This window comes from Cucurbita moschata, unplaced genomic scaffold (genome assembly GCF_002738365.1).
Source record: "Cucurbita moschata cultivar Rifu unplaced genomic scaffold, Cmos_1.0 Cmo_Scf00021, whole genome shotgun sequence".
Classification (NCBI taxonomy): Eukaryota; Viridiplantae; Streptophyta; class Magnoliopsida; order Cucurbitales; family Cucurbitaceae; genus Cucurbita; species Cucurbita moschata.
Genome location: NW_019268537.1, coordinates 267,820 through 289,819, shown reverse-complemented (window position 1 = coordinate 289,819; position 22,000 = coordinate 267,820). Strand labels below are relative to the sequence as shown.

Genomic DNA, 22,000 nt, shown 5'->3' with positions numbered 1-22,000 from the left:
CAAAAAGCAGGGATAAGATTAAACTACGAAGCTACTTATTATTACTATTATTCGACCATTGCACCCATCAAACTAGGGAAAATTGTACGAATTGCTGTTTGATTCACTTAGGTGAAATTATCGAATTGGAATCTCTACCTCCTTGTACAAATGTATTTTCATCCATTTAAATTATGTTTATGTATATTTAATTAAATTCTTAAATTATTCTTCAAAATTTTTCATTCACTTTTTAATGTAGCTTTAAAACATTGTTATCATACACTTCTATTTTTTTTTTGATGTAGCTTTAAAACATTGTTATCATACACTTCTATTAGTATTCAAATATTGGTTGCGTGAAATTCAATAACGTGAGAGTTGCGTTAGTGAAACTCGAATGAAAGTCAAGAGCCAGTGCCAAGAGGAAGTATTAGTGGCACGGACAATAAACTTGAGCAAGAGTCAAGAACTAGTAGTAGAAACATCTATCGGCAGCACAAGCTAAATAATTTAGCTAGAATCAAAATGAGGAGCGTGAGAGAATGAAACAAAAGCGATGAGAATAACATTTCTCCTGTTGAACTTATTTTATTTAGCTAGAATCAAAATGAGGAGCGTGAGAGAATGAAGCAAGAGCGATGTGAATAACATTTCTCCTATTGAACTTATCTTTTGTACTCTTGTTCAAGGATGGACAGTAAATATTTATTCATTTGATATGGTGGTACGAGATGACAATGAGGAGGTATTATAGCGGAGGTCGATTGAAAGAGATTGTCGCATCACACACGTTGAACGCAGAGTGAACTCCGAGCGAACTGGAAAGGGTTCAGGTCATGTTCAATTTCTCCTTGTTCATGAAGATTATCAAAAGAAACTGTACGATAGATGTTCAATTTCCCCTCACAAATTTCATGCATTTATTAAGTCACACAAATTTTATCTGGAATGTTTCTCAACAAATGTTCTCATTTGTGACACTGAAATTTGTAAATACTTCAAAAATGTTACCTTGTCAAATCAATGCCCTCTTAGAATTTAAAAAGTGCTCTTCTCCGTTCACAAGATTCAAGGCCATGTCTACATCCCTGGCCAGTTCAACCGCTGCTCCAACATAGCTATGAGGAGTTAGAGTCAACAGATTTTTCTTAGCTTCGTTAGGCAATTCCAACCCTTCAATAAATCTCCTTATACTTTCCTTAGTAACTGATTTTCCTCTGGTTAATTCCTTTAGCTTCTCATAAGGCTCCGGAACACCATATCGTCGCATGACCTTCAAGAAATAGAGATTGGATGTTTACACAAATATATGTCAGTAGTTGACAATCAACGTTAACCAAATAGATATCTCTAACTTATCCGATCTGATTACTACCGTGCTAATGAACTGAACAAAGCGATACTCAATGGGGGCGATGTAAGCAAATGACCACCAATCTTAGGAGAGTTTATAAAACATTTGCAGGGGTGGAGAAATGAAAGAAAATGCTTAGCAAGATATATACCGTCTGTATTGGTTCAGCAAGGACCTCCCATGATTGATCCAAATCGTCGAAGATGCGAGTTTCATTCACCTACAATGCAATGATAAAAGTTTAAGAAATGCTGCACATACAATATAAGGACAGGATAAAACACGAGGCAGAAACTCCTTAAAACAAATAAAAGTTAAGCAGAGAAGGAATAGTAGTAGCCCAGTATTTTATAAATCACCCAGAACAAGATGGAGAGGATTATTTGTGCTTTTGAGTAGCCAGTATTTATAAGCCTCTTCATCAAATCTGTAGACGAATTCTTTCATTTGGATAAGTTAATTACAGACTTCAAGTTTCATTCGTACCAATCAATAGATGAAAATTAGGAGTTATCTTAACCACAATCGAGTGTCAAAATTCTATTGAATCTCTATCTCTCTCTCATTAATGTTGCACGTTCATCACTATTTTTTTTTTTCCCCTCATTAACTTTGTTCTCCTATTACCCACCAGCAAACTTGAGTGGTCATGAATGATAACCCACCCAAAAAGAGGAAGATGCCTCTTTACATGCCATCAGACAGAACTCGGATCTTTCACAAAAAGAAGGATGATTAATGATTATGATGATCTGAGTACCTGGAGCTTCGCTATCCCCTGAAGTGTGCTTTTGTAGGCAAGAAGAGAGTGTCCAAGTCCAACTCCCATATTCCTTAAAACAGTTGAATCAGTCAAGTCACGCTGCAAAAGAGAATAAGCCTTCTCATCAAAATCCTCCAAGTTAAATATAATCACTGAAGTAACCTACATGAAATGTAAACTTCGATGATTTGGTGTAAGATGTTCCATTGAGACTAACGAATACAGTTTTACATTATGAAATAGATTTTTGTGTTATTTAGCGAGTTGTATGAAAAATAAAATACTTTGGCCCAAAAACTTTAGAAATCATGATTATGTAAACATTATAGCCTACAATCACATTGTCACATCTCACACATCAATTACCAAGTACCAACTCAAAGAATTGAAGAAATTATCAAATGTTGAGGTGTACCTGCCACCGAGATATGGGTAACTTCTCACTTAATTGGGCCAATGCTCCATTAGCCACACCAAGATTACCTTCGCTATTTTCAAAATCAATAGGATTTACTTTGTGAGGCATTGTTGAAGAACCAATTTCACCTGCCTTTGTTATCTGCCCAAAATAGTAAACAATCATATAATCTATCTTTTCTTTCATAAATAATAATGATGAGATACACTAAAATGCTCACCTGTTTAAAATAGCCCAAAGATATATAACCCCAAATATCTCTGTCGAAATCAATCAAGATATTATTGTATCGCACAATGGTAAAAAAGAGTTTTGCCATGTAGTCATGAGTTTCAATCTGAAAACAAGTAGAATTATACAGTTAGCAAATTAGGATAATAATCAAATCATTCTATTTGTGATTCTGAAAGCTTATTCATCTAACGTCCAATATATGTCTCTAAGATACCTTGGAAGACAAGCATCACACCCTTGTATACTACAACCAATTTACATGCTTATCCTTCAAAGTCGAGGAAAACTCACAAACAACATCCTATATTAGCTAATATACATTTAGCCACGAAGGAAGTGCAAAGAATGAAACATCAAAGGAAAAACAGTACATTAAATTACAATAAATAGTTGGATAAATGCCCAAACTTGGGCAAATTAATAATCTAAACAAAAATTTTCATCGAAAGTAAGTCAAATACCAATATAAAAACAATACCTGAGTTACGTAGGGATTGAAACTCAAACCCAAGGAGTTAACAAACTCTTCAGCCACTTTAGGCCAGTTAACATTTGGATATGCCACAAGATGTGCATTATAATTTCCAACTGCACCAGCAAACTTTCCCATTATCTTGACCTTCGAAACTTCCAACCTTTCTCTACTTAGTCTGACTGCAAAAATTGCCATTTCCTTCCCCAGGGTTGAAGGTGATGCTGGCTACAAAATAAGAAAAAGAAAAGAAAAAAAAGGTTTTTCTCATAAGAATAAAACAAAATTTTAAGTCACTGAAAATCAACACTAAGAAAGACACAAGCACCAAACCACAAAACAGTTCAGGGTCTAAACAGTCAAAAAGACAAATTCATCATATATCTTGTCAGCCTAAAACCTGTCCATGGGTGCGGCAAAGCATTGGAATGTGAGCGTTATCTTTAGCCATGGTGCTTATTGAATTTATCAGCTTGTCCATAGAAGGAAGCATAACATCTTCCAATGATTCTTTCAGCATGAGTGCATGGGCAAGATTGTTAATGTCCTCGGATGTGGAAGAGAAATGAAAAAACTCAAGCACCTGAAATGCAAAAGAGAATAGTTAAATGATCCTTTAGTGTTCTACTAACATATAAAAGAAAAACAATTTTTTAACAAACGGGAAAGTGCAAGGTAAATTCCACCTTAGAAATCTCAGGATGTGATTGACACCTCTGTTTTAAGAAATATTCAACAGCTTTCACATCGTGATTCGTCACTTTCTCAATGTTTTTGATCTCCAAAGCATCATCCTCACAGAAATTGTCAATAAGTCCTTGTAAAAAAGAAGAAGCATCTTCACTGAATCTTGGGACTTCTATGATTTCAGGTATTTCCGATAGCTTCAACAGCCATTTGATCTAAAGGAGAGTAGAATATAATCAAAATAAAACTGAAACTTTAAGAAACACAAACACCTTTTCTTCGCTGCAAGGAGAGGATCAAATTTATATAAGAACTAGAATTTACTTGATCAAACAACCAAATTCAAATAAGTACCTCAACCAGAACCCTGAAGAAGATTAACCCATATTCGCTCAGATAAGGGGCCAAGTCCTTGACCTTACCCCAATAACGACCATCTAAGGGGGATAGAGCCACCAAACTTGAAAGCTCGTGTGCAACACTGATTTTCTTCTGAGTAAAAGAAAAATAAAACAAAATCACAAACCAACATAAAAGAAACAGAAAAAATTCATCTATCGTCCAAACATCCAAAGAAAAAGAACTAAAACACAACCCTAAAATCAATAAAAACCATAAAGTTCAGCTTAATGAGCAAAGAACGACAACCTTTTCCATCGGTACTTGGAGATTGTTGTGAACGGCTTTGAAATCGAAATTTCGGTGGGGCTTATAGAAGGAACCATGTCGAAAAACGCTCGAGGGTTCTTTAGGATTTTGAAAACCCTTTGCTGCGCAAAAGATTCGGGGCTGGCCCAAAACTCTACTGTATGCTCCGACCTCCATGGACGTAGAAGAGTAGTGAGCTAAAACCCTTAATTCTCCCCGCCTTTTTTCACCCGTGGGTCGACCCTTCCTCACCCTTCAGGAGAAGGCGAACAAAATGGACCTGCGCACGTGTGCAGCCACGTGATTGTTTTGTTTTTTTCTTTTCTTTTCTTTTCTCAATTTGTTGGTTTTCTAATTGGCAACGGTTCGGTTTTCTGAGTTTCCACGTGATTGTTTTGTTTTTTTCTTTTCATTTCTCAATTTGTTTGTTTTCCAATGGGTTAAACAACGGTTCGGTTTTCTGAGTTTTTTTTTTTTTTGCCTGAACCAAGAACCAAGCCCAAGCCCTCATTTTTTCGGATTGGAATATCTAGTAAATTTATAATTTTTTTTTTTGTAACAATGGAATAATTTTCTTAAATTCATGGGCACAAAATTAAATTTTATGTTTAATAAATTTATAATTTAATCTATTATTATAAATACACAAAACGTGTGTAGAGTAAAAGATGGTATGAATATTTATTATGGTCGGTGGTGTTAATCCATATTAGTATCTCAATTGTGAAAGGTTAACATGGTTAGAGTATTCCAAACTTTGAATTATTTATATTGTCAATGGAATCTATATAAATTGTATTCGTGTTCTGTGTTGTCACGTTACATTTACTTCCTAGTAGTTCATCCAATCTTGAGAAATAATTGTCAACAAAACAACGTAAATTACTTAGATTCGAATTTAATTTATGAAAATCCCCTCGTCAGACAGCCGCAAGTGAAAATTTCGGCGCGGCTGTAAGAAAAGGGAGTGCCGCACCGTGCCCATCGCAATCCAAACGTTGAACTCTACGAAAAAAATTCAAAGACAATTGACGAGTGACGGACCATATCTGATTTCAGGACAATCAGAGAGCCACAAATGAACGAGTGATCCAAATTAGCTTCATCCCATGTCCATCCATTACTTGATCAACCTTTCAAGTAACCATAACCCACGCGGCATAAACTCTATCACCGCCTTATCCACTCCCTTCCCTGCAACTCTGCACCTCCCTTTCCACCTTCCATGTCCAATTAGCAGCAGCAGCAGGTTGAGAGAATCACAGTCCTCTACTTGGGTCGCCTATGGAGACTGGAATTGCTTGCTGCGCCCGCGGGGCTCTTCGTCCCAATCTTTCTTCTAACCATTCAACTGCTCTCCTGTCTCCTTCTTTCGCCTCCAAGGTATGTACAAACCAAACCCATCTCTCTGTTTTACAAGATTTTGGAAATGTGTGGCTGAAGTTTGATCAAATTGCATTATAGAGTCTGAAAGCGAGCTCCCTATTTGGGGAGTCATTAAGGCAAGTTCCCAAGTCATCAGTGAAGCTGGTGGCATCAAGGTCAAAGACCATTCCCCTCAAAACCAGATGTGAGATTGGGGATAGTTTGGTGAGTGTTTTTGTGTGATATTGCCTGCAAGGTGTTCGTGAAATTGCTTGTTTGAAATTGAAAAGGATTTTGTGATATTAGGAAGAGTTTCTCACCAAAGCAACCCCTGATAAGGGATTGATCAGACTGCTGACATGCATGGGAGAAGCTTTGAGGACCATTTCCTTCAAAGTCAGGACGGCTTCTTGTGGAGGAACTGCATGTGTCAACTCCTTTGGAGACGAACAGCTTGCTGTCGATATGCTTGCTGACAAGCTTCTATTCGAGGTCGGCCTTCGATTAGTCTTGAATGATATTTTCTAATGAACTGTGGAACAAAAAATGTAGCTGATTTATGTTGAATCAGCACATGTTTGCATATAGAGTTTTGATTCGGATAACGGTATCTAAGGAGATCGTTCTAACAACTATAGTTTATCTGAATCTATTTCTCAAAACCTGCTCTTAAGATAGTGTACTAATTTTGGTTTTTGATGAATAGGCCTTGAGATACTCACACTTCTGCAAATATGCTTGCTCTGAAGAAGTGCCAGAGCTTCAAGACATGGGAGGCCCTGTTGAAGGTCACACTTTTCAAATTATAAGCAAACAACTCGATGGTAATTCTTTGATTGCTAACACATTTTATTAAAATATAAGCAGGTGGATTCAGTGTTGCATTCGACCCGCTGGATGGTTCAAGTATTGTGGACACAAACTTCAGTGTCGGCACCATCTTTGGAGTGTGGCCAGGTGATAAGTTGACTGGAGTGAAGGGAAGTGATCAAGCCGCCGCTGCCATGGGAGTTTACGGTCCCCGCACGACATATGTTCTTGCTCTGAAAGACTTCCCTGGCACTCATGAGTTCCTTCTTCTTGACGAAGGTCACTCTTGACAACTAAACTGAATTAAGAGCTTTTTCTTATTGTGAAAATGGCTGGAGGTTCTCAATCCAAAACCTTATTTCTTTGCTTTACTGATAGGAAAATGGCAACATGTTAAAGAGACAACAGAGATTGGTGAAGGAAAACTGTTCTCTCCTGGAAATTTGAGGGCCACATTTGATAATCCTGACTATGACAAGGTTTCTTTCTATTCTTGAGAAGAGTATTAGCATTCCTTTTCATATATCTCATCACAGTAAAACGTAAAGCCTTCGCTTACTACTTTTTTGTGTGTTTCAATTCAACAGCTGATCAACTACTATGTGAAGGAAAAGTACACATTGAGATACACCGGTGGAATGGTTCCTGATGTCAACCAGGTTTATTACCTTTCTGATAAATTTTCAATGGAATTGGTTCATTAAAATGATTGAAAAGTAGGAATACCTTTCTGAAAATATGGTTTTGTTTAAATCCATAGATTATTGTGAAAGAGAAGGGGATTTTCACAAACGTGACATCTCCCTCAACCAAAGCTAAGCTGAGGCTGTTATTTGAGGTAGCTCCCTTAGGATTCTTAGTGGAGAAAGCAGGAGGTTACAGCAGCGATGGCCGTCAGTCTGTGCTTGACAAGGTGATCGAGAATCTCGATGAAAGAACCCAAGTTGCTTATGGATCTAAAGAAGAGATCATTCGTTTTGAAGAAACTCTCTATGGATCGTCCAGGCTTAACTCAGGGGTGCCTGTTGGTGCTGCAGCTTAAGCAGTGAAACAACATTTCCCCCCATTTTTTTCTTACCTTTGCTTGTTCTAAACATAATTTCATCTGTCAGTAGAAGCTTGTATGACTTGTATGATAGAAATGAATATGTTCAAGCTATTTTGAAACTTTGCACCATAAAATTTTCTTATAAACACCAACCAATAATGAAGCATGGTGAGATTTGTGGCTGTCATACCCCTCAAGGAACGTAAATTTGATAAAGAACAGAATCTTTTGGCTCTTTCTGCAAATACAAAAGTATTGTAAATCTCAAAGATGGTGACCTTGGATTTATCTCCTGTAAGGCTCCTGCCTCTCTTGTTCAATTACCTGCCAAAATTAGCTTTATGCTTTCTATGATTTGTACCAAGAAATTATAGTTTCTGATGAGCTTCTCTATAACATTTCTGCTTGTCCATGATCGATTTGCTATCTGAGATAATTTGGAGGACAAGCACAGGCATGAACATGGTGAGTTGAAAACTTCTTTGTTTATATTTTCCCCTTGAAACTTTGGTTTTGGGTTTGTTTGTATTTTGCAAGTGCTGCTGATGCAGGCATATCAGGGAAAGAATGGGAAATGGGAAGGATCAGTAGGGGGTTTAGTTGATGCTCCTGTGGACAAAGTATGGCCCTTGGTCACTCAATCCAAAAGGCTGCCGGAGTGGATGCCAATGGTCGAGAGATGCACCGACATAACCAGAGACGAAGGCATCCCAGGCTACGTACGGGTCGTGTCGGGTTTCATGTTCCCGCAGAAAGACGGAGAAAGATCATGGATCAAAGAGAAGTTGCTTTCCATGGACTCATCAGCTCATAGTTACAGTTACAAAATGGAAGCAAGCAATGTGGGATTAGATGGATCCATCAATACATTAAAGCTTGTGGACTATGGAGAAGATTCAACATTGATTGAATGGAAGTTTGAGATAAATCCTTTGGAAGGTGTTTGTGAAGAGAGCATCATTGATTATCTGGGATTTCTCTACAAATCTTGCATCAACAGAATTGAAGGTGCGATTGAAGTAGCTGCACATTCTAAAAAAGTTTGATATCAACTTTGCTTTGTGATGACTTATGAATGCATTTTAAAAACAATGCTGGATAGCATTTTAGCCTTGATTGATACCTCATTCATATATTCTACACATTTTTAAATTTTATAATTTAAATAAACAAAATTTTAAAACTTCAAACCCATATTGAACTGTTTTTAAATTTGATGAATCAAATAACACAAATTTCAAAGTATCGATTTAGTTCTTATACTTTTGATTTTATAACAATTTAATCTCTTTAACTTTAAATATAACACTTCCGCCTCTCTACATTAAAAAATTGTGTCTAGATTTAATGAAACTTTAACGTATACACACTAAATATTGTTTATAAATCATTTACTAAGAAAAATTAACACTTATGTTTAAAATAACAGTAAATAAAAAAGATAAAATAAAACAAAAACAAATTATAACCGTAAATAAAAAAGATAAAATAAAACAAAATAACCGTAAATAAAAAAGATAAAATAAAACAAAAACAAATTAAAAAAGATAAAATAAAACAAAATAACCGTAAATAAAAAAGATAAAATAAAACAAAAACAAATTGAACGCGCCAGGTAGGGGTCGAACCTACGACTTTCTGCTTAGGAAACAGACGCTCTATCCACTGAGCTACAGGCGCCTTTGTGTTTAATAAGTGACATTTTAAAAGTCATAATCTAAACAATTGTATTTAAAAACTCATAATTTTAAGTTTAATGATGTATTAAATACTCTTTAAAATCTACGCCCCAAATACACACAATTGTTTAGTCTTTATAATTTTTTTTTGGGTTAAAAAAGTAACCTACGTCACTAATAATAAAACTGTAATTGCACGAACATCATGGCAATGTAAGCGAAAACTATCTAAAATTTCATTTTAACTTAAAAATTATCGTGATTAATATTCTAAAAATTCATGGTATTCTCAGCAGACGTTGTCAATCGTACATAGGTCATTTACCTTAATTTAGAAAAAATGATAAACATAGGATGAGTATTAAAAATACTTAGCAAGTGACAAACGGTTAGAGTCAAAAAAATGCATTTACACATAATATGTATCATGACCAATGAGACCTAAATTTCATGATTGTTCCTCCGGCTCTATTTTTTTCACGTAGAGTTAGACGCATAATATTTCTCCACACACAATGCACGAACATGCACATGAATCCACTAGACAGACTAACTAACGTACTTTCTAGGTTTGACTATAGACTAGCGCATACTCACATTGCCGAAAACTAATGAAAATGAAAGGAACACAAATAATATTATTGTGTACATGTTTGTACACAACATATTAGAGAAGTAATCCACGATCATATGACATATAACATGCATAAAGTCTCCCATTAAAATCATGATTTAGTGAGGTGATGCACCTAATACTTTCTTAATTATCATGACTTAACTTCCGCTGATGTACACCTAATACTTTCTTAATTATCATGACTTAACTTCCGCTGATGTACATACATATTCATGGTTATCATACATGATATACATCATGGTGTCTCGCAAAACATAAACATGATCATATCAACGTAGCATCGTAATCAAACATAAAAGAAGTTACATCACATAATTCATTCATTGATGAAAAGAAAAGTACCACACTAGGTAAGGGTCGAACAGACGCTCTATCCACTGAGCTACAAGTGCTGAATACTTTAAACTTGATAGATGAATTTTAAATTATATACCAAATAGATATAAATATTTTTTAATTTTGTAATAATTTAATTTCTATATAAATATGTAACGATTTCGTCCATGAAACTTAATTATCACTAATAAAAAACTTAAGGTAAAGACATAATATATTTAAATACCAAGAACATTAAGTGATTACTAATAAAAATAATTTTGATAAAGATTTTCACCCTATAAATATTAGATTGTTATAAAACTTTCATTAAAGGCTTTGAGATTGATCACGAATTATATTTTATAATTTTGGAGGTCAAGAAATAATAGTTCTCATTCCTAATACCAAAATATAAGTGAGAGATGGGTGTGTATAGGTCGAGCCAATATTTTTTCCAAAATTCCAATTCCATAATCAAATTCAACTTTATTTTTAAAAAAAAAAAATTATCCATTAAAGAAAAACAAAGCTAAACATCAATTCATTTATTTTCTACAAATCCTTGGGATATAGAAAAATGTTTTAAAGAAACAAATAAGTAAATGAAATATGAAAGTAAAGCTATTTTGTTCGTCAAATAAACATGTAAATAAATGAGATATCGTAATTTTAAAATAAAACGTAAGTATAACAGAGAAAACGCGCCAGGTAGGGGTCGAACCTACGACTTTCTGCTTAGGAAACAGACGCTCTATCCACTGAGCTACAGGCGCTTTTCGTTTACCTAGTGAATAGGTAATATTGATATTTTCTATTTTTTTTATCAATATATGAAGATATGAGAGCGCGCTAGTCTTACATTTAATTACCAAGTTGGTCCATTTCCCCTCGAAAATATCATGGTCCTTCTATTTAATTATTTTTATTTTTGTCGTTATTATGTCTGGAGTGATATACAAATATGAAATGATTTATTTTGAAAATGTAAATTAATATACCAACTACAACATATATGTTATTGAAACAAGACAACACGCATTAGGTATAGGGCAGGTATTGAGTTGTACATGTGGCGTTGATTGTTTCTTAAAAAAAAAAAAATATCTAATGTAATAAAATAAGTTTAATGTTTGTACTCGTATAATTTATGCAAAAATATATATCTATATAAAAGAGATCTCGCCTCTTTTATCTACTCGTTTAAAATATATCTTCTTCAAAATTTTCTTGGTGTTCAAAGAAATAATAGTAATACTCAAACCCATAAATATAGGTGGCTGTCTATTTTCACCAAAGGTAGAATATAAACATTTATAATAAATGATGGTTAGAACCTCTACTTCCATAATACTAGAGCCTCAAGATCAAACCCTTATGCTTCTTTTATGGTATTTGTGGATCTCTCGTTTGTATGCGAATATTGTTCTCGATTTTAAGCGAATACTTGTTTCTTAATCTTCTTGTTAGATATCGTAGATCTATCTCTATCGTATCTATAGTATAGATTCTAGTCTTGACTTGAGCAGTTTTTGGAGGCTCCTTGGCCCACAAAATAAAACTCGTGTTCTTCAATCTGCACCACTGTTCCCAAATTTGCACCATGAGAGCAAAACAGAAGTTGTTTTAGCTCACCTTTCGGCTCCCAACTTGGCTTCTCCCCTACAAAAAGGCAAAGCAAATGAACAGTAACCGAATTATTTCCCGCCTTTTCATCACCCCCTTTCGATATTCTCGAATCCCTTCGTCATCTTCTTCCACTCTTTCGGCCACTGCATTTTTGTATTCACTTTCTTGCTCTCAATTTGGTTGGTGGGTTTCAATCTCTGAGTTGAAATCACCCCCAATGCACTCTTGATTTCCACTGAACAAACCAGGGGAAAACAAAAGGATTAGTTTTCTCTCCATAATTCTTTTCGATTCCCAAAAGTCGGTTGCTCTCCTTTTTTAAGATTCTTTACCCATTTGTGAAAGCAAATTCTTGATTCCCTCGTAATGATTCCGATTTAAACGCACCCTTTTGAAAATCATCCAAAAAGCTTCAATGTCTCTTGGACTCTACCCTCTGTATTCCTCCTATTCTCCCCCTTCCCCTTTATTTTTAACTTCCATCAAAACCCTTTTTCGAAATGGACTACTTATAAATCAGCTTCTGAGCTGCACGCCTCACCAAAATTAGCTCCTCACTGCCACAGCAATGAAAACTCTGTATCCATCTTCACACCTTTCCAGCTCTGCCTGGTTCCTGCTTCATAATCCAACCACAAAGTGGACTAAGGAAGAGAACAAGAGGTTTGAGAGTGCCCTCGCTATATTTGATAAGGAAACGCCCGACCGATGGTTCAAAGTGGCCGCTATGATTCCTGGAAAGACCGTGGATGATGTGATTAAGCAATATAGGGAGCTTGAAGAAGATGTTTATGAAATAGAAGCTGGGAGATTCCCAATCCCAGGTTATGATCTCGCCTCTTCTTTTTCGTTTCAGTTCGTTGATGGTCGAAGGAAATCTTCGGTTGGTAGGGGCTCTGATCATGAAAGGAAGAAGGGGGTTCCTTGGACAGAGGAAGAACACATGTGAGTTTTCATTTGGGGACCTTTTCTGATATCATACTTTACTGTTTGGATTAAGTTTTGGTTGATGGGTATGTTTAGTTTTGTGTAGTGAAGCTTTTAAGCTAAAACCTTTCCACCTGTTCTGTTGTTTTATTGTCGTGTTGGTTGATGTCTAGGGTGGTATTGAATTGAATTGAAATGAAATTTATGTATAGGAAATTTCTGAGGGGACTATTGAAGTATGGAAAAGGGGATTGGAGAAACATCTCAAGAAACTTTGTGAACTCCAAGACTCCTACTCAAGTGGCAAGCCATGCCCAAAAGTACTTCATGAGGCAGCTTTCAGGGGGGAAAGACAAAAGAAGGCCAAGCATCCATGACATCACTACTCTCAACCTCACAGACGCCACAGCATCAGAGAATCAGAACTTGTCTTCTTCAATGGATCAGCTTTCCAACCTTCCTTCACTGCAGAGGTCACCCTGCTACCAAAACCTTCTGTTCGATTGGAACCAATCGACCGACACGGAGCTGCTCGGTTTAGGACCTAACTATGGCGATCCTCTCGTGTCGTTCTCATCTGGGATTGCTGCAAATGGAATAAAGAATGAGCAAGATCGAGAACTGAGCAGTGCATATTATGGAACTTACTCCAACCCTCACAAATCCATATTTCAATTTGAATCCTCAAGACGTCAAGTTTATGGATGAGGAGGATGGATGTTGGTGTACATTGCTGGGTTGTTTAAAACGCCAAGGCGAATAAGGTTCAATAGACACTCTTGAATGGCAATACTTTTTACTTAGTGATGTTGTGTTTATGAATACCTGTTCTTGATCATCAAAGACATGTGTGCCATATGAAATGAAAAGGAAAAAAAAGAAAAAGAAAACTTGCATTTGTCCTTGGATTTGCTGGAAAACTCTTCCTGATTAAAACTCAAAACACTTTTACAACCATAGATTACATCAACTATACGACGATCGCAAAATCCCTCCCGAACACGACATTGTTTGTTGACGATTTGGGTTATGCATTAGTCTTGGTTGATGCTCAGTTGATGATGATGCAGACTGCATCATAAACTGCTGGGTTGAGATCTGCAGAAAGAGAGTGATGATGAGTTTGAAGAACGTTGATGAGTTGATATTTGATTTAATTGCAGTTTTTACTTTAGGTGCATACCAGAGGCCATGTCAGGAAGTGATGTGGCTAAACTTGCTGACTCATGAACCACTTTTGACATTCCACAGAGGAGCAGCCATTTTTGTTTGCTTCTTAAAATCTTTATATATATGTATGTATGGGCAAGTTGACTGAGGCTGATCAAATCACTTAGTTGGAGCTGAGTTTGAACCCACTTGATGTTAGGGCATAATAGGCTGCATTGTGGCCACCAATCATATTATAAGTTTATTCCATTATGAATAAGCCTTCCAAGTTCGTTCATAAAATATCTCATACGTCTTCCAATCTATAATTTTGTTCCAACTTATGGTTCAACTTGCCAAGCTGCCCTCCCACAAAAGATATCCCACAAAAGATACCATTGATAGTTTAATAGCGGTTTACCACAAATCTTGATTATACCTCCGCCTTCAAGACTCACAACTTTTTTATTTGAGGCTCACAACTTCTTTATTTGACACATGAAAATTTTATTGACATGACTCTCTTATTTAACAACAACGAACCTCTATAATCATATTATATTGTTACTTTAAGAATAAACTCTCGTGGTCTTGTTTTTGGGTTTTTCAGAAGTTCTCGTATCAATAAAGATAGTGTCTCCCACTTATATCTCTGGACCTCTTAATCAACGAAAGTGGGACTCCAACACTTAACGTTGTTATTTATTTATTTATTTATTTTACTATGTCAATAACACCCTAAACCTGATTTAAATCTAATGTCTCTAAAAAATAAAAAATAAAACTATTAAATGCAAAAGAAACCATACAATATTGATTATGAAATGCAAGAGGGGGGATAAAGATGAAACACTATATGATAAAGAAACTTAGAGCAAATCCACAAAATGTCAAATGAAATAAAGTAATCATACAATATTAATTATAATATATGGTGTTTAATTTGATGCTTACAAAAGCTTTTGGGCCCATATGTCACACCATTGAACATTTTGTTTTATTTTTCAACCACATACAAAGCATTTCTTTTTTTTTTTTCTTTTTGTTCCTCCAAAGTTGAATGAGCAGCATGAATATTCTTTTTTACTTTTTGGGTGGTAAATGAAATAATTATCAACTTTTAAATTCCTTGGCCTTTTTCTTATTGTATTATTATTTTTGTTTGATTTCTAGGTGATTAGATACCAAATGATCTTGATTCTTATAAGATAAGGTGAGTTTTGAAGATAAATATTCATCTTTGGAGGTTGAAATTAAGTCCAACCGAATTAATCATTTAGGTAACGTAATACAACAATTGTAATTAATTATATTGCATTCATGAAAAAAAATTATTATGAAACCATGGGATTGTGGCAAAAATATTAGAAGATAGGACAATTTTGTATCATAAAGGTTTATAATATACCAAAATAATTATAAATAAAAAATTAATTCCACTTTCATATGATTTATCATCCACTTTCTAGACTCTTCAAGATTGTTCAATTTTAAATAATAATTAAGAGAGTATAGATCAGTGTAGAAAAAGCAAAGGCTAGAATAGGTATATCTGATAAAGTTTAGAGAAATAGTAAAAGGTGGGAACTTAACTATTTTTTGTGAATAATTTAGAAATTTTTTTTTTAATATTCTTAAAAAAAAAATGTTGCCGACAGCTTGTGTCAAAATAATGGAATTTAAATATTTGTGACAGTAATGTCGAACCCGTTTTTTTTATATAAAAAAAGAGACCCCTTGGCTCAATCCTCCCCTTAAAGGCTACTTCCTGTGAGTGTGACAATGATCCTGAATCAATGAGAAACACTTGGTAGCCTTCCATTAAAGAACATGAAATTTGTATGAGCGAAGCTGCCTGTGCTGCTAATGGTATAAACTTCAGCGAAACACTTTCAATTTGTAACTCCCACATGATATGGAAAGTGTTTGAAGACTGTGAAGGTAAAAGGCTCTTTCATTTATTCACAACTGATACAACAAACCATTCTCCAACTAACTTTTTTAGGAAGGATTCTTCTTCTTCGAAATGGGCGAAAGGAAAAGGGAAAAGTCTTTGCATAAACTGTTTTAAGAACAAAAAACACAGCCTTATTATTACAACACTAAAACCGTCTCTCTGTCTTCTCTTTCTGCTGTCTGTCTGTCTTTCTTTCTTGCCAATATAATACAACCCACAACAAAATGACATTACAAACACATTCCTAACCGCAATTTGTAACCTTGAATTCTATTAACAGGACGTGGAAAAATGAAGAAAGGAGAGATTGTCGTTGTCGATGTTGATGTTGATGTTGACGTTGTTGTTGTTGTTGTATGTACAACAGCCCATATGCTCTACGCAGCGATTAAGGACGACGAATCCAACGGCACAACGCTGTCTGGAAAATCAGTTCTTGGTCCTGCTAGGGAATAGTATGCAAGTATATGTGCAGGGTGATCAGCAAGCACCGTATCCCCAACTTCATCGAACACCGCAACTTTTCTCGAGGGAATCAATTCGATGTTCCAGAACGGGCGTGCCATTGTCAGAAGATCGCGGCCTGAGGAGGACCTTCTGTAGCCTTGAACCCACAGATACCTGAGGGAAGTGAGTTGCATGACGGAGGCTGCCAATGCATGCTCGCTAAAGCAACACCCTCTCATCTCAAGCTTCTGCAGGCTGGGGCAGCCGCGAGAGAATTCTAACAGCCCAGCATCAGACTCCCCCACATAACCAAGAAGCATCCATCTCACATTTGGGCTGTTCCTCCCTATGTAACCAAGACCAACGTCCGTCAATCCACCTTGCCGAAGATACAAAGCAAATCTTTTCAGCTTCTTAGAACACCCTCTCAACAGAGCTAGAACTCCATTGTCAAGTGGCAGATCCGTTATGCTCACTTCTCGATCCAGCAGGACCAGGCGAAAATCGCAGAGATTTTTCGAGTAAGTGCCAATGCACTCGAGAGAGAAATTCGTGATATCGGAAACATACACAGCTAAGTATTCCAGTTCCAGACAGCCCTGAGCCAAAGCAATCAATCCTCTTTGTGAAACAAGACCTTCCTCATCCTCCAATCCCTGCTCATCCGCACCTCGCTCAATTCTAAGCCTTTTCAGCTTCTTGCAATGACCAGCAAGTACTTCTAATCCTCTATCTCCAATCACGTTTCTAGTCTGCTCAGCCAAACATAATACAATATTAACCGTGAACACCTTTCATAAGTAACCAAAACTTGGGTTTGAAAGATGAATTTTACAACTAGTTTGAATAGTTTTCAAATGAATTTTGAAAGCACTCCTTTAAAAATATGGAAACTGAATGAATTTGATAAGCAAACCTCAAGCACTTCTAAGTTGGGGCATCTCTGAATCAAAGTACAATGGTCTTCCGTACGAAGCAGGGCATACAAGAGGTCCAACTTCTTGAGAATGTTTGCAAAAGGGAAAACTATTGGCATTTCATTCCTTCCCATGTATGTAAGACCCAAACTGCGGAGATTCTGGGGCAAGGCTACAGCGGCATACCTCTCTGGTAGATCATTGAAGGAACCTCCGCAAAATTCCTCCAAAACACCAGCAGCTCGAAAGAAGCCCACCAGATTCAGGATTTCACAATCACTAATTTTAACAGAAATTAAGGAACGGCAGTTTTTGGCTATGAGCTCAAGATCTTGAAATCTGACTTGGGCAAGATCTGTCATGTAAAAATTTAACGTCTCAAGGACGGTGTTGTTCGTAGCAAGTTCATGTAGCCATTCCCCATCGTTCTCTCTAATTGAGCTCTCCTCCAAAAACAAAGTTCTTAAATTCCTGAAACACCACAATAAAAACAACGAGAGTGATGAGAATATCTCGGAGGAAATCAGAATTTAATCAAAAAATGAACCAACCAACATATTCAGAACTCACTTTTCATTAATTCAACTTAATTTCTACACGGGAAACATGCTATTATTAGTTCAAGGATGTACTCAAATGCAATCTGACATCATTGCTGAATTTGCACTATCAATCCAAATTAAGGTTCATTTAAGATGAGTTAGAACAGTTGCCTTCTTTACCCACAAGCTCCCCAAAATGTCTTTCTTCAACAAGCTTGTAAGGCATCAAAATATCATATGAACGACCCAGAAAAAGTAAAAACTAGAAACCTAATAAAACTCCCAAAAATGACAATAATGATAAAAGAAATAACAATAGTAAGTAACCCAGAAAATGGAAAACCAAAACATTAATAGAAAGGATCGGGGGGTTTCAGCTTTCGTTCGTCATCGCTCATCGGGAACAAACAATTAATAGAAAGGATCCTCCTCTGAATCTCACAAGTTTCCGATGGCCAGAAATTTCAGCTTTTTAAGCAAAACAACGACAAAACCTCAAAAGACCAATCCCAGTAGGTAGAAAAATATCAAAGAAAATCTCCTTAGCACAGTGAAATCTCGATTAAAAAAAAAAAAACTTCAATATAGTTTTGAAATCAGATACCGGCAAGAGCGTCCGATATGGAATAGCCCATCGGTGGAGAATCCAGAACATTTATCGAGTTTGAGCGACTGAAGAACACGGCCCCGTGCACGCGCGAGAAGCTCCAGATCCGAATCCACGACAATCATACGCCGGAAGTGGAGAGACTTCAAGCAATTGAAAGAATCAGCAATCTCCCTTACCCAGGGGGTTACGTACCCTCCCCAATCCTCGGGTATCAAATTAAACATCGCGGCTCTGGGTTTGCCCTTCAATTTCAGGGATTCGAGATGAATAAACCGCCGCCGTAGCCGTTCCGGCGTGGTGGTGTAGCAAAGAGCGATGGTAATGTGCTTGCGAGTGAGCGCATCGAGCTCGTACCATCTCCTGCAAACCTGAGAGACAGCGTCGCGATCTTTCGGGTCATGAATATAGGGCATTACACAGCCAAGAACCTCATCTGACATCCCCATATTAATTCTACTAGCGTCCCGTCCTTCCATAACTCGGATTAAACTCGAACAACACAATCTTCCAGTTCCAGTCTTCACTTTCCGAACTCCAACTCCAAGTCGAATCACAAATCCAAAACCGCCAAGCTCTTACTCAATTAAACATCCATCTCAAACTTAAATTCTCACAAAAGTCGGTCGAATAAATAGCTCTCCAACACACAATAAAATGCCCCACCCAAAAAAAAAAAAAAAAAAAAGAGAACAAGCTACGTGTAAAACAGAACTCCCTAAATCGACAGTTACGAACACAAGACAGTTGAAATTCGTTAGGAACTAAATCAATCTAGAAAACTCCCAGGACAATCGAGCCCGAGATGCAAAGAAGTGCAACGAACACGATCCGCGACCGATAATTCAAGGAATCAGAGAAGTCCAGGAGGAAGGAGGGGGTCGTCGGATCGAGGAGGAATCAGCGAACCAAGGAATCGGGAAGCGACGGATTATGGAGGCGGCGGGGGGCGGCGTAGGGTCTAAACTGAGAGAGAGGGCGGCGAAGAAGATGGAAAGAGTTGCGGAAGGTGAAAGGGACGGCGGCTAAGGACAGTGGGAAGCATCGAGTACGGAGAGAAATGGAGAAATTTGTGGAGTGGGGGATTGGATCAAACCTAGAAGCTAAAACTCGTAGACTTAACTAATATGCGCCTCAGAAATTAAAAAGAAAAAAAAAATGTAGGAAAGAAGAAGAAGAAAGAAAAAGAAAAAAAAAAAAAAAAAAAAAAAAAAAAAAAAAAAAAAAAAAAAAGGAAGGGGAATGGTCACGACTAGATAATACAGACCAATAAGATTTCAGCTTTGGAAAAGCTGAGGATGGGTTAGATGCCGATCACTGGCTCTTTCCTTATGACGTGGCGGATTCCCATTGTTTGTTTACTGTACCCCTCTCTGTACCTAATTATTGCCCTTACTACTACTACTTCTGCCTGTTTTGTTAAAAACAAGAATTTATTAGTCTTTTTCTCTCTCTCTCCTTTTTTTTTTTTTTTTTTTAATTATGATATCATGCTACATTTATTTATTTATATAATATAATTTATTAGGTTAGTAAAATTTTAATTTATTTATTTCTTATTTTTCTACTTTTTAAAATATATGTTAGTGAGTGAATCGAAATTAGTTGATGATAAATTTATTACACATGTTAGGTGAAATTTGAGAATTTAAGAAAATAAAATATTTCTATTATTTTTAAAAAAAACATATCACTTGTTGCCCTCTTCTTTTAATGGTCTAATCCTTCATCTAAATTTTTAGCAGTTTAGCAAACGTCAGGCATGTATTTATCATCTATTTTTTTAGTTAAGCATGGCGAAAAAAAATATACCTATAATTAAAAATATTGAAATATACCATTTATTTAAAATTTAAAAAAATTGAAGATTTAGTAAGTTACTATTAGAAAAGATTCCACGGGATCCCTTATTCCTTCAAATTGGAAGTATTGATCCAATTCAATAAAATTATGTTTCGTAATTTCATAATCCAATTTTTTCAATTTCAAACTTATTTTTTTATACCGATCAGGAGAATTTATATTTTTTTTCGAATCTTTCATCAAGAAGAAAGGATTAAATCTTTTTACGAAATTTTTTTTTATCGGAATATTAATAATCCCGAAGAATCCCTTAGTTATTAAGGATTAGTTGAACGTAGAGCACTTTTTACCACTAAACTTTGACAACTATGTATGAAAATTAAAATAGAATCAAGCTGATAGTCCCACCAATCAAACCAATATCTTAAATATTAGAGTTTTTAAAATTTATGTATAGCATTTATTATATTTTTATTTGTGAGATGTTATTGGATTTATTAGAATATTTTATATTCTTTCTCATTTAAATTATATTAAAAATAAACATTATCCATTAATTTTTTTTTGTCAAAAAAAAAAAATATATATATATATATAATTTTAACAAAAACAATGAGAAACTTTGGAATAGGAATTGAAATATTTTTCCATCTCCATCTACACATTTACCATTTACCTTTATTTTTATGGACGTCTCTAATTTAAATATTTTGTTGGTTTCTCTAACTTTCTTTAAATGAATTTATCTGAATATAACTAAACCATAAAAAATATGCAATCAATTTTTTTTTTTTTTTACAATATAATTAAACTGTAAATCATTTCTTATGTCCAAGTAGAACTTATTTACATGTTTGACAAAATATATATATATTTTTTAAAAATTAAAAAAAATCGTAAAAATTGGAGAAAAGTTATAAAAAAAATGGAGATCTACCCGTAAATTTATAAATTTATGATTTATAATTTATAGAGATAGACAGTATATGTTAGTGTGGTTTATTTCCTTATATAATGAATTTATAAAAGCAATTAAATTTGGATATATATTTGATTAGGATGGTGACAACATGTGAATTTTGGAAATAGATCCACATGGATTAGAGATCTGTGATTGTAGTTAAGCCACGTAATGTACATATATCTGAAACATATGTACAAACCAACGAAATGTATGGTACCACACGATCTTCCTTTAATATTTTTTTTTTCGTTTGAATATTTTGGAGTTAAAAAGATCTTTTTAGTTCTCATGTGAATGAAAATATGGATGTCAATACAAATTTGTAAAAAAAAAAACAAAAATATATTTAAATAAAAAAACATTTCACCTTTTTCAAATAAATTTAAATTTTTAAGAATTGATATTAGATTAATGATTACTTTAGTATATTTCTTGGATTTATTTTATTGTATAATAAAACATTTGTTATATCCACGCCAAATTCATAGATAAGTTGATAAAAATTTAAAAATTTGAGCCATCAAAGTTAAACTTAAATGTATAATAAAAGAGAAAAATCACAGTAAAGAATTTATTAAAAAAAAAGAAAATATAAAAAATGAAGATTCTAAGTATTCAACTAGTTTGCAAAATGGTCCCCAACTAA

The 22,000-nt window shown here is 35.2% G+C and overlaps 5 protein-coding genes and 2 non-coding genes across 8 annotated transcripts; 3 read left to right on the top strand and 4 right to left on the bottom strand.

Moving 5' to 3' along the window:
* Positions 1–714: 714 nt before the first annotated feature.
* LOC111458510 (adenylosuccinate lyase-like) lies at positions 715–4,820 on the bottom strand. 2 transcript variants are annotated; one of them, XM_023101235.1, is made up of 11 exons: positions 4,559–4,820; positions 4,265–4,402; positions 3,910–4,125; positions 3,624–3,806; positions 3,230–3,451; positions 2,738–2,854; positions 2,515–2,658; positions 2,097–2,198; positions 1,488–1,556; positions 994–1,255; positions 715–800 (listed from the first exon to the last, which is right to left on the bottom strand). In XM_023101235.1, the coding sequence occupies exons 1-10, from the start codon at positions 4,733–4,735 to the stop codon at positions 998–1,000; spliced, it is 1,626 nt and encodes a 541-aa protein (XP_022957003.1). In that variant the 5' UTR covers positions 4,736–4,820; the 3' UTR covers positions 715–800; positions 994–997. The 2 variants fall into 2 exon arrangements, with proteins under 2 accessions (XP_022957003.1, XP_022957001.1); XM_023101233.1 differs by lacking the exon at positions 715–800 and having other exon boundaries at positions 870–1,255.
* Positions 4,821–5,670: 850 nt separating this feature from the next.
* On the top strand, positions 5,671–7,968 carry LOC111458807 (sedoheptulose-1,7-bisphosphatase, chloroplastic). The gene is made up of 8 exons (XM_023101627.1): positions 5,671–5,941; positions 6,023–6,148; positions 6,230–6,415; positions 6,630–6,711; positions 6,791–7,012; positions 7,112–7,212; positions 7,321–7,392; positions 7,494–7,968. The coding sequence occupies exons 1-8, from the start codon at positions 5,843–5,845 to the stop codon at positions 7,773–7,775; spliced, it is 1,170 nt and encodes a 389-aa protein (XP_022957395.1). The 5' UTR covers positions 5,671–5,842; the 3' UTR covers positions 7,776–7,968.
* A 133-nt stretch (positions 7,969–8,101) lies between these two features.
* On the top strand, positions 8,102–8,893 carry LOC111458808. The gene is made up of 2 exons (XM_023101629.1): positions 8,102–8,246; positions 8,333–8,893. Exons 1-2 carry the CDS (start codon positions 8,193–8,195, stop codon positions 8,825–8,827), a joined length of 549 nt encoding a protein of 182 aa, XP_022957397.1. The 5' UTR covers positions 8,102–8,192; the 3' UTR covers positions 8,828–8,893.
* A 495-nt stretch (positions 8,894–9,388) lies between these two features.
* Positions 9,389–9,461, bottom strand: TRNAR-CCU. The gene has a single exon. It is a non-coding gene; the product is annotated as a tRNA-Arg (tRNA).
* Positions 9,462–11,115: 1,654 nt separating this feature from the next.
* Positions 11,116–11,188, bottom strand: TRNAR-CCU. Its single transcript has one exon. It is a non-coding gene; the product is annotated as a tRNA-Arg (tRNA).
* Positions 11,189–12,501: 1,313 nt separating this feature from the next.
* On the top strand, positions 12,502–13,775 carry LOC111458248 (transcription factor DIVARICATA-like). The gene is made up of 2 exons (XM_023100769.1): positions 12,502–12,986; positions 13,181–13,775. The coding sequence occupies exons 1-2, from the start codon at positions 12,610–12,612 to the stop codon at positions 13,674–13,676; spliced, it is 873 nt and encodes a 290-aa protein (XP_022956537.1). The 5' UTR covers positions 12,502–12,609; the 3' UTR covers positions 13,677–13,775.
* Positions 13,776–16,150: 2,375 nt separating this feature from the next.
* Positions 16,151–19,768, bottom strand: LOC111458246 (coronatine-insensitive protein 1). Its single transcript, XM_023100767.1, has 3 exons — positions 18,585–19,768; positions 17,438–17,909; positions 16,151–17,273 (listed from the first exon to the last, which is right to left on the bottom strand). The coding sequence occupies exons 1-3, from the start codon at positions 19,064–19,066 to the stop codon at positions 16,452–16,454; spliced, it is 1,776 nt and encodes a 591-aa protein (XP_022956535.1). The 5' UTR covers positions 19,067–19,768; the 3' UTR covers positions 16,151–16,451.
* Positions 19,769–22,000: the final 2,232 nt, after the last annotated feature.

Coding starts and splice junctions, on each gene's coding strand:
- LOC111458510 (XM_023101235.1), bottom strand. CDS start 4,735: ATGGAGGTCGGAGCATACAGTAGAGTTTTGGGCCAGCCCCGAATCTTT. Junction 4,126..4,264: donor TCTTCAGGGTTCTGGTTGAG/GTACTTATTTGA, acceptor ACTCTCCTTTAG/ATCAAATGGCTGTTGAAGCT. Junction 3,452..3,623: donor TTTGCCGCACCCATGGACAG/GTTTTAGGCTGA, acceptor CTTATTTTGTAG/CCAGCATCACCTTCAACCCT.
- LOC111458807 (XM_023101627.1), top strand. CDS start 5,843: ATGGAGACTGGAATTGCTTGCTGCGCCCGCGGGGCTCTTCGTCCCAAT. Junction 5,942..6,022: donor CTCCTTCTTTCGCCTCCAAG/GTATGTACAAAC, acceptor ATTGCATTATAG/AGTCTGAAAGCGAGCTCCCT. Junction 6,416..6,629: donor CTGACAAGCTTCTATTCGAG/GTCGGCCTTCGA, acceptor TTTGATGAATAG/GCCTTGAGATACTCACACTT.
- LOC111458808 (XM_023101629.1), top strand. CDS start 8,193: ATGATCGATTTGCTATCTGAGATAATTTGGAGGACAAGCACAGGCATG. Junction 8,247..8,332: donor CAAGCACAGGCATGAACATG/GTGAGTTGAAAA, acceptor CTGCTGATGCAG/GCATATCAGGGAAAGAATGG.
- LOC111458248 (XM_023100769.1), top strand. CDS start 12,610: ATGAAAACTCTGTATCCATCTTCACACCTTTCCAGCTCTGCCTGGTTC. Junction 12,987..13,180: donor TGGACAGAGGAAGAACACAT/GTGAGTTTTCAT, acceptor ATTTATGTATAG/GAAATTTCTGAGGGGACTAT.
- LOC111458246 (XM_023100767.1), bottom strand. CDS start 19,066: ATGGAAGGACGGGACGCTAGTAGAATTAATATGGGGATGTCAGATGAG. Junction 17,910..18,584: donor CATATCGGACGCTCTTGCCG/GTATCTGATTTC, acceptor GTGGTGTTTCAG/GAATTTAAGAACTTTGTTTT. Junction 17,274..17,437: donor CCAACTTAGAAGTGCTTGAG/GTTTGCTTATCA, acceptor TTGGCTGAGCAG/ACTAGAAACGTGATTGGAGA.